The following is a 10,862-nucleotide window of genomic DNA, read 5'->3' on the forward strand; positions in this document are numbered from 1 at the left end:
GTTGGGTGCAAAGTTACTTAGTGTGTGGGCACCCTGGCACTAGCCAAGGTGCCCCCACATCGTTCAGGGCAAATTCTCCAGACTTTGTGAGTGCGGGAACACCATTACATGCATGCACTATACATAGGTCACTACCTATCTATAGCGTCACAATGGTAACTCCGAACATGGCCATGTAACATGTCTAAGATCATGGAATTGTCATCCCAATACCATTCTGGTATTGGGGGGAAAATTCCATGATCCCCTGGGTCTCTAGCACAGAACCCGGTTACTGCCAAACTGCCTTTCCGGGGTTTCCACTGCAGCTGCTGCTGCCAACCCCTCAGATAGGATTTTGCCCTCCTGGGGTCCAGGCAGCCCTGGCCCAGGAAGGCAGAACAAAGGATTTCCTCTGAGAGAGGGTGTTACACCCTCTCCCTTTGGAAATAGGTGTGAAGGGCTGGGGAGGAGTACCCTCCCCCAGCCTCTGGAAATGCTTTGATGGGCACAGATGGTGCCCATCTCTGCATAAGCCAGTCTACACCGGTTCAGGGATCCCCCAGCCCTACTCTGGGGCGAAACTGAACAAAGGAAAGGGGAGTGACCACTCCCCTGACCAGTACCTCCCAGGGGAGGTGACCAGAGCTCTTCCAGTGTGTACCAGACCTCTGCCACCTTGGGAACAGAGGTGTTGGGGGCACACTGGACTGCTCTGAGTGGCCAGTGCCAGCAGGTGACGTCAGAGACCCCCTCTGATAGGCTCTTACCTTTCTTGGTAGACAAACCTCCTTTTCTGACTATTTAGGGTCTCTCCCCTGGGGAATTCGGCAGATAACGAATGCAAGAGCTCACCAGAGTTCCTCTGCATCTCCCTCTTCGACTTCTACCAAGGATCGACCGATGACTGCTCGAGCACGCCTGCAAAACCGCAACAAAGTTGCAAGACGACTACCAGCAACATTGTAGCGCCTAATCCCGACGGCTTTCTCGAATGTTTCCTGGTTGTGCAAGCTCTGGGGGTCACCTGCCTTCACCCTGCACCAGAAGCCAAGAAGAAATCTCCCGTGGGTCGACGGAATCTTCCCCCTGCTAATGCAGGCACCAAAAGATTGCATCACCGGTCCTCTGGGTCCCCTCTCATCCTGACGAGCGTGGTCCCTGGAACACAGGATCTCTATCCAAGTGACTCCCACAGTCCAGTGATCCTCCAGTCCAAGTTTGGTGGAGGTAAGTCCTTGCCTCCCCACGCTAGACTGCAAACCTGTGTACTGCGTGATTTGCTGCTGCTCCGGCTCCTGTGCACTCTTCCAGGATTTCCTTCGTGCACAGCCTAGCGTGGGTCCCCAGCACTCTGTCCTGCAGTGCTCAACCCTCTGAGTTGGCCTCCAACGTCGTGGGACCCTCCTTTGTAACTCTGCGTGGACTCTGGTTCATAAATCTTCTAAGTGCCTGTTCAGGTACTTCTGCAGGTGCTGCCTGCTTCTGTGAGGGCTCTCTGAGTTGCTGAGCGCCCCCTCGGTCTCCTCCTCCAAGGGGCGACATCCTGGTCCTTCCTGGTCCCCAGCAGCACCCAAAAACCTCTACCGCGACCCTTGCAGCTAGCAAGGCTTGTTTGCGGTATTTCTGCGTGGGAACACTTCTGCAACCTTCATCGCGACGTGGGACATCTTCCATCCAAAGGAGAAGTTCCTAGTCCTCTTCGTTGTTGCAGAACTCCAAGCTTCTTCCATCCGGAGGCAGCTTCCTTGCAACTTCATTTGGGGTTTCCTGGGCTCCTGCCCCCCCCTGGACACTGTCGCAACTATTGGACTTGGTCCCCTTGCTTTGCAGGTCCTCAGGTCCAGGACTCCGTTTTTAGTGCACTGTTGGTGTTTGTTGTTCTTACAGAATCCCCCTATCACTACTATTGTGCTCTTTTGGGGGTAGTAGGTGTACTTTACTCCTACTTTTCAGGGTCTTGGGGTGGGGTATCTTGGACACCCTGACTGTTTTCTGATAGTCCAAGCGACCCTCTACAAGCTCCCATAGGTCTGGGGTCCATTCGTGATTCACATTCCACTTTTGGAGTATATGGTTTGTGTTGCCCCTAGACCTATGTTTGCCTATTGCAACCCATTGTAATTCTACACTGTTTGCATTACTTTTCTGACTCTTACTTACCTGTTTTTGGTTTGTGTACATATAACTTGTGTATATTACTTACCTTCTTACTGAGGGTACTCAGAGATACTTGTGGCATATTGTCTTAAAAATAAAGTACCTTTATTTTTAGTAACTCTGAGTATTGTGTTTTCCTATGATATTGTGCTATATGATATAAGTGGTATAGCAGGAGCTTTGCATGTCTCCTAGTTCAGCCTAAGCTGCTCTGCTATAGCTACCTCTATCAGCCTAAGCTGTTAGAAACACCTCTATTCTACTAATAAGGGATAACTGGACCTGGCACAAGGTGTAAGTACCATTGGTACCCACTACAAGCCAAGCCAGCCTCCTACAGTTAAATACTACAGTAAGAAATTGTAATCAAATTCACGGATTACCTTTGTAGGGAAGGATTTTGGTGTTGGTACCCCATTTGACAAACACTGGGGGCAAAAGAACTGCACTGTACTAACGTTTTCCAGCATCTTCCAGGATATTGTATTAAAACAAATCATTAAACAACATTTACATATATATCCATATAAATACAGAGGGCTTTGGGGTCAGCTCTCTACTGACAATGGCCTAAGTATTATGTGCACTGTGCTTGCATCCATGACTGCCTACTACATTGGGTAATATTTCCACCCACATGCCTCATTGGCTCTCTTGCCTTGTGAATGACGTCATTTTATAATCACATGCACATCCACCTGAAAATAAGCATGCTTAGGTGTCAGGGTAGGTTGACCAGTCCTTTAATCTTACATTTTCTTCTTTTGCATTTCCCTTTTCCCTTATTTGCTTCTCTTCCTTTTATTTTAATTTTTCTTAAGAGGATAATACAACTCCCCAGGCAGAGCCAAGGGGTGCTTACTTGCGGCCCATTTCATCTGCAGTGCATCCCTTTTGGCCACTTCCTGTAAACCAGGGAATCATTGTGGAATGCTGCTGTTCATAGCAAATCATTGTTTTACCATTTCAAAATGGACAACACATTGGTTCTAAATGTGGAAGCCATACTGGAACTTTAAACACAGACTATGCACATTACAACTGCAAGACTGACACATGCTGCTTTGTTTAGTGTCATTGCAAGCATATGCCCACCATGTTCAGACAGCAGCATGTTTTCTTTTTTCTACATGTATTCTTTTAATTTATCTAGTATATGTTGTTGAGTTTGTGTGTGTTTTACTGTGCTTTTATCAGAGGGTGAATGTATGAATGAGTGGGTGGATGAATGGATGCATGAGTGAAAAGATGAGTGACAGAATCCACGTATGATAACTTGTTGAGTGCCTAAACCCATCAATGACACAAAAGTCACTTTCATTTATAAGCCAGACCATATGGCCTTACCTGTGTTTGTTCTAATTTGTATTATGCTGGCAGCTGTGAAGAGCTCGGTCGGTCCCTTTACTGAGCTGGTAGTTCATCATTTATGTTCTCAGTCTGATTTTCAATGCTGGTTGTGGTAGATCATTGTCCAGTCTGATCTTACACACCCACAAGAGGTAACATGTATCAATAAAGAGTAGACAGGATCAGAGAGCTTCCAAACTAGTCTGCATTACAGTCCTCATTTATTTGCATGCAATTGTGAGATGTCAACTGAAGATATTTGGCAAGATGAACTGCTTTATAATTATTCTTTTTCCCCATTATAGGATGTCATATTTCAGAGTATGTCACAGTTTGGGACCTTCAGGGGTAGTTTGTGACAAATCGCAGGTCTTGGCAGACCTGCCTGGTTAGTATTGAGTGGTAACTTAAGCAGTATAGTTTATCTTGTATTTGGGCCATCCAAGTTACCAGCAATGACCCACAGGTCATTTCTTAAATTTTACACCTGCCCCGGTGATGATGAGGGATCAGGTAAGAAACAGTTGTGGGATATTATATGGTGACATGTATTATGGAAAATTGATTGGGGTTGTTCAATAGCTCTGTAATATGTTTATATTCGTATACGTGTTATCATTGCAGGTTTGATCTCTCAGTAAGAGGCTGATGCAATTTTCTTGGGAACAACCATGTTTTCACCTCTCTTCTGAACTGTAAACGCTCCAAATCTTGACAGGTACTGAGTTCCAGTGTATATATGGACATTGAAAGCCTCCTCTTAATCTATGCATGTCCCATGCCAGATGTTCAGGCTAGCTAATGCTTACATCAAGCAAAATTAGTCCAATCTAGAAGGTCGAAAATACAAGCTGCCAATGTCAGGCAAGTAATACACCCACTGCTATTTTTGTTGCATTCTGGTACATGTAATCTGCATTGAAGGGATAAAAATGAAAATGGCTTCCACAGTGAAAGAAGACAAGCACTGGCCAAGCCAACAAGGATTGTGCTGGCTTGCAGCCTTCTACCTTTGTCAATGTCTGGTTTGTTCTTTTTATTTAAAAAAAAAAAAATCAACAAAAAATCATTGTTTGGGAGCTGCTGCAGTGCCGCATGTAGATTATATATGTATATGTATATATATATATATATATATAAAAAATTTAAAAAAACACACATATAAACTAAACACTGGCTAGAAACAAAAATATTTGTAGTCTCAAAAATCACATGTAGTTATAACAGAATGTCATCATACACAGTGACATCAATCAGTAGCTAAATTGGGCTGAACCACTGCCCCATGTTATAGTGGGATAAAGAAAAATGTGAAAAACAACAGCAGATCAATGAACGAAGATGGTTCTCTATAAGCATAATAATATAGATATTCCTTAACAGAAATAATCCGCTGCACTATGAACTGGAAAGTAATTTCCTTTTATTCCGGGCACAACACCAACACGATCCGACCCTCACAATCGTTGCCACTGTTGGCAAGTCCGTTAACTACGTCTCATTATGTACTCATGGCCAGTCATGCCTGCAGTGTGGCATTCTGGGACCTGTAGCAGTTAAAAATACATCAACAGAAATATACATAAATTAGTCGAAAATAAAACATCCACATTGATATACATTTCATAATATCATATTGAATCATTGTGCATAAACAGGTGGTCAGTCTCATGGCGAAGGTTCTATTTATGCAATGATCCTATACTAATCAACTCAGTCATGCAACTTCATAACACAAAGATTCAATATGAAATTATTTGTGAAGTCGATTCTGATGTAATAATTTGACAAATTTATGTATATTACTGTTTATTTATATTCAACAACTACAAGTCCCAGAAAGCCACGCTGCTGGAATGAGGGACCACGAATATATAATGCAACATAGTTGACTAATGCCAAACTTAAAAACCAAGACTGGACGACCTACCTATAATTGACATGAACATGTTCTGAGCCTAAGGGGACCTCACCTCTTCACATTACATAATAACAGATGATCCGGTGGCTCCATAGACAACCAGATGACATTCTGGTCAAATGTATGTTTTAGCTAGTGATGCCAAGGCAATGGAGAACAGAAGAAAGGAGAAAAAAAGGCAATGTATGCACACATGCTTCCTGAAATATCACTTTCCTTTTACATCTACAATTACGAGTGAAAATGAAAAAAAACTTAATTTACAATAGTGTGTATATATATATATATATTTTTTTTTTATTGATACGCATATTCCGCCGAATTTTCAACAGCCAACCTCTGCGATGACATCACTTTGAAGATAATGAACGTTGGACCACATAATACTGGTTACTAAACGGCACATTGCTTTGCTGTACTATTCCTACTACTGACGACTTTATCAAGCACAACGACGGAGCGCATGCTCTGCACACAAAAAGAGCAGCACACCACCAACAGCAATGAGCCCGCAGCCAGAAAAAAAAACAGTGTGAACAGGTGCTGGGATATTGTTAGTCAGTTGCCCTTTCTGCAGACATATTTAATTCTAAACAATGCTGGTAATGCGGAGGCACGGGGTTGGGTACTTGGATTGACGGCAGTGAAAAGCCAGCATACCAGAGACCTGGGAATCACTTCTACCACTGGAAGTAACTTAATGGAGACACAGTCAAGACCCTGCATTAATAACAGGCAGGAGTGTAGCGAATTCACTATTAAACCACAGTCCGCCTTTTTTGGGCTTGTGAATCTATGACAACTAAGCAACCATGAAAATGTCTGGATGTTGCTGCAGAAGATTATTGCTTTACCACAGACCACCAGCAGCTGAAAGTTTCCTGTTTAGTTGAACAGTCTCTGGGTTAAGTTTGGATGCTGCCAAGATTCAATAATATAAGCCTTGCTTGTTGTTTATCATTCTGAAGAAGGGCAGTGTAAACATGATTTCGAACCCAATCATGGCATCCAGGCGCCACCACAGAATAGGAAGCTGGGCGTACACAGTCCAGAACAGGGAGCGTCCAGCACATTCCTGGGCTGAAATCTCACGAGAAAGACAAGGAGCTGGATTGTCCAATACGTGGCATGCAAATATCAGAGATCCGGGGCTCTGAGAGGCAGAGTTATCTACAGTTTAAACTCACCCAGAAATGAAATCAAGTCTGCACTGTCTTTAAAAGATGTCTGCCAGCCCCCAGACCACGTTTAAGAGACGGATAATTTCCTTGTAATTCACCATGAGGACAATAAATCAGTACTCCCACAAGAAATCTTCCCCTACTGCATTTACTTAGAATAGCTTGCTGCAGCCATTCTGGCTCTTTAAATCTATCGATGGGAATTAGCTTAAAGTTATGAGACTCGGTAAAATACCGTTGATGAAGAACTACTGTTAAAGTTAAGTAACTTTTCCTTTTCATGGAATTTTAGCTATGATGGGTAATTAGCGCCTGAAGGAAAATAGGGTCTGCCTTTAAATCGTGGGATTGCTTAGTGTAAAGACACAGAGTCTAAGGGCAGAGTTTGCTGTTACATTTAATAGTAGTTATTTTTACCCTTGTAGCAATCGCCCAAATTACTTGAATATATATTATTTCATTTTTCTGATACAAAAATACACAACAAACATGTAAACATATTAATCACCCATACCCCGCTCAATTTAGAACTTTTGAAGCACAGTAGAGCTTTAGCCTTCTGTCAGATTGTTACTGGCTGTGCTCGAAGTTTGCCTGCTGCTGCTTGCATATCACACACCGCAAGGATTCTGGACTAAATGCCCGGTAACTCCAAAAGAAGAATGAGTGTGTGCTAACTCTCAGTGGCTTTTTTTCTAAACCTTGATGGCTCTCAGGATATGTAAGCATTGTCTCGAGACAATCACACAGAACATCAGCTCATAAGACAGTTTGTGTCTGCCATTGTCCATTTCACAAACATATGTTAATGCATGAATAATTGGGAGCTTCAGAACACTGCACACCACTACTGTCAAGTCAGCCCCACACAAAATAATGGGTCCAAGATTAGGATGCTGTAGAAATCCGACTATGTGGGTGATTTGAATACAATAATGCACTTCTCCCCGCCCCATTATCCTGCGAATTGGAAGATTTCCAAACAAAGCTTATCCGAACTTAAGTTAGGCCTTCCTAGGTGAAGAGGCACACAGTTGAAATGTCGACACCAATCCCTAAAGATTAGCCGGTACATCAAGTCCAGAGTGGGTGAGCAGCTCACCATCCCACAGGGCAAAGGCGGGCACCACAGGGCCCCGGAATGATGCCCCAACAGTGTGGACCAGCTGTTGCTTCTCTGCATCCACTAGGCTGAGCTTTCCTCCATCGAAATCAAGAAGCAGGCCCACTCTTTCCGGGTGGCCGATTTTGGTGATAGGGATGGTCTTGTTACCTAGCATGGCATGCCACTTCTGGTGGGCATGAGCGAAAACCCAGGAGCGGCTGCTGACACCGATGCACTCGTCACGCGGCATGTCAGCGTCTGCCACACCAACCCGGAACTCATTAGAACGTTTGACGGTCACTTCCCAGTAATGTTTTCCTCCACTCAAAGCCGTATCCCCTAAAATGACAGCCCAATCGCGGAACCGCTCAGGATTCTGGGGGACTTTGGTTGGATCAATCCCAATCATCCGATATACAACACCTGTGTCCTTTTTGATGAGATCAAGACTACTGTGGGCAGTTTTCTCGTCGAGTCTGAAACGGATGTCTGCAAAACAAAAGAAATCATCATAGGTAGAAATGCCAGTTTTATTAAGTTACATTTCCTAACTTCTTTCTTGCGCTGTGAGAGGCATAGGATTTCTTTCATCGAATAGCTGCTTTTGTCTACTCCATCTCCGGTTGTTTAATCCTTCGTAACACTTTCTCTGAACTGATGTTCTGTAATATCAGTTCCAGGTCCAGGCTACATAGTGATCTAGGTATGTTTTGTACTGTGCACTGTATAAATGTTAACATCGTCATTTTACACCTAATCATCTACTCTCACTCTGTCACCTCTTGCTCCTGAACATCCACTCTGTTTTTTTGTGATTCTTTACTTCAGACTATCTCTTAATGTAGTGATCGTGCCCTTAAATTTCCAGACCACCACACCATTACATCCCAGCCTCATCCTCAATGATCACCCAAATCTTATATTGTGGGTCCTCTAATATAATCTTCTGCTAGAAAATGCTGCCTTCTCTGTAGTTTTTATTCAAGCTACACATTTGATCCATTTGCCATTTATCTTTCATCTAGTATACAAATGGGATAGTCACATTTGACATATTGATTACTTGGTCAAATAGCTCAAGATAATCACGGAGGTCAAAAAGGATATAAACTGCAAATCGTGTACACATGCTATGTCAATCTTTTTCCTGCTAATTTCCTCAGTAGCGTGTGTGAATTAAAGCCACAAACGAACCTATTATCAAGCTTGTGATGTTAAGTTATAAAATGTATGTCTGAGCTAAAAACTGCTTTTTCATTTTAACTGCTGTTCCATGAGCACCTCCTTAGGAAAGGTCAAAAGAAAAGGAGTGGGAGAATATCTGAATTTTGGCTGAAGACCAATGGTTGTGCTAACAAAAGGCAAAAACGTGGCTTTTTTAGCAAGATTTTGAAAGGATTCTCCCACTAAAAATATGTTCACAAGTAATGAGAAAATATTACGCCTTGAAGGCTGTATTAGACTCACTCGGATGTCTTCAGTTATCTATGATGTTTAAATGTCATATGTCCAGCAATTATTGCAGTATGTACACAGAAGTGCAGAACTAGCTACAAACAACCGACCACTGCGCACAAAGGGGTAGGATTATAAATTACGCTGCAAGAGGATCCTTCTTCCCTGCAGTCAAATGCTGAGAGGCCCTGGACTCATATAACCGAACTTAAAAATAAGAGGTTAAAGGCACCTGTTCCAAAGCGGGGAAGTAGCTACCCTAAGTGGAGATCCTAAAATACCTAGGGTAGCAGGGTCATAAGACATATAGTAGTTGTGCATGTTACCTAGCAAGGAATCATCAGCAGTAAGGGGAGGGGGGAATTCATTATGACAAATGCAGTGACAGATTCGTCATGTTTTTGCGTAGGGAGAGCGGGATCTAAAAAAATAATCTCAACAAAAACAACAGTGCTAGTACAAATTGGTAGTGTTCTCTCTCTGTCCCATATGAGGAGCAAAGAGCCCTGCCCACTATGGTAAAATATTCATATTGGGGAAAGCAAAGCCAGCATGTCCGATGTGGTTCAGAGCAGAGATCTACAATTGCCACAGTCTACAATGGAAAGTATAAATACCGGCTTTTGACTTTAAGAATCGATGATTCTTTCCTTTTATATGCACGAAAACAACAGTTGCCAAATCCCACGCCATGGTCCAACCCATGTTTTTTACTCATCAGCACTTTGCATACTGGTAGGGTGATACGTATAACGTAAAAACACTACACATCCAATCCTGCACTGAACTTTGGCTAAAAAGACATACATAACTAGCTAAAAAGTGTACCCGACAAAATACTGTTATTGTGAGTCTTCTCTATGCCTCTTCGCAGTTTCCCAAAGGCTGTGCCTAAATGGTGCCAGCTTCTGTCTCTTCATTTTCGTAAAGTGACGCGTGCCTTTCAGCCCCTTCACGGTTCCTTCTAGTCGCTTCTGGGTCTATGCCACTGACTCTGTTGGGCTATGTGCTCCCATGCCACTGGTGTGATGACTCTACTTGCTCTACTCCTCATTCCTCTCAAAGCTCCATGCCATTGCCGTTTTCACAAGTTAATCGTATTGATACATTATCTTTTCTTCCTATGCCCCTTTACTGCACTCATCTTTTTTCTACTTTTGGCACCTTTACAGTCTGTTTTCAATGTCTTTTCCCGTTTGCCAGCTGCTTTAAAAATCGACTTGTTAGACCGCGTATGTCGGTGCTCTTGAAACGATAGGTCCTGTCCAGTACCCGCTGCTGCTTACCCCTTTTCGGGATGACCATGAGATGTCCCCCGTACAGCACCCTCCGCAGCCCTGAGCCTTCCCTGCACATCACACGACCCAAGGGCGTCGCCATTTTAGAATCGGAAACGATGGGGAAAAGGAAAAACGTACAGAAAAACTGACGTGCTGGCATTGAAACAAAAGACGGACTTTTTTAATTATCGGCTAGGCCACGACGCCATCTTGGGAGAGGGTAAGCACCAGGTATAAAGGAGGGCAAAAGGCTAGAAACCTGAGCGTCTAGGTCCAGATGGAAGGGCCTGTGATATTCTTTTGGGAAGACATAAGATTCTCTGAAGTGCTCCGAGTATTCGGTTAATCTGCTTTGCGCGAGGGGCCTTATTATGGGAAGAGTCTATCATTTTAACAGTTTTCAGCGTTTTTCGAATACATGCTCCAAATGG

General features: G+C 43.4%; 1 protein-coding gene across 1 annotated transcript; it reads right to left on the reverse strand.

Annotated features, from left to right (window-relative positions):
* Positions 1-5,681: 5,681 nt before the first annotated feature.
* SPRYD4 (SPRY domain containing 4) lies at positions 5,682-10,539 on the reverse strand. Its single transcript, XM_069230694.1, has 2 exons — positions 10,438-10,539; positions 5,682-8,185 (listed from the first exon to the last, which is right to left on the reverse strand). Exons 1-2 carry the CDS (start codon positions 10,529-10,531, stop codon positions 7,647-7,649), a joined length of 633 nt encoding a protein of 210 aa, XP_069086795.1. The 5' UTR covers positions 10,532-10,539; the 3' UTR covers positions 5,682-7,646.
* Positions 10,540-10,862: the final 323 nt, after the last annotated feature.

The sequence above is a fragment of the Pleurodeles waltl genome, chromosome 4_2 (assembly GCF_031143425.1).
Source record: "Pleurodeles waltl isolate 20211129_DDA chromosome 4_2, aPleWal1.hap1.20221129, whole genome shotgun sequence".
Lineage (NCBI taxonomy): Eukaryota > Metazoa > Chordata > Amphibia > Caudata > Salamandridae > Pleurodeles > Pleurodeles waltl.

What these genes read in the sequence shown, in the direction of transcription:
- SPRYD4 (XM_069230694.1), bottom strand. Translation starts at nt 10,531, where the DNA reads ATGGCGACGCCCTTGGGTCGTGTGATGTGCAGGGAAGGCTCAGGGCTG. An exon ending in CATGGTCATCCCGAAAAGGG is followed by an intron (nt 8,186 to 10,437) that starts GTAAGCAGCAGC and finishes TTTGTTTTGCAG; the next exon opens with ACATCCGTTTCAGACTCGAC.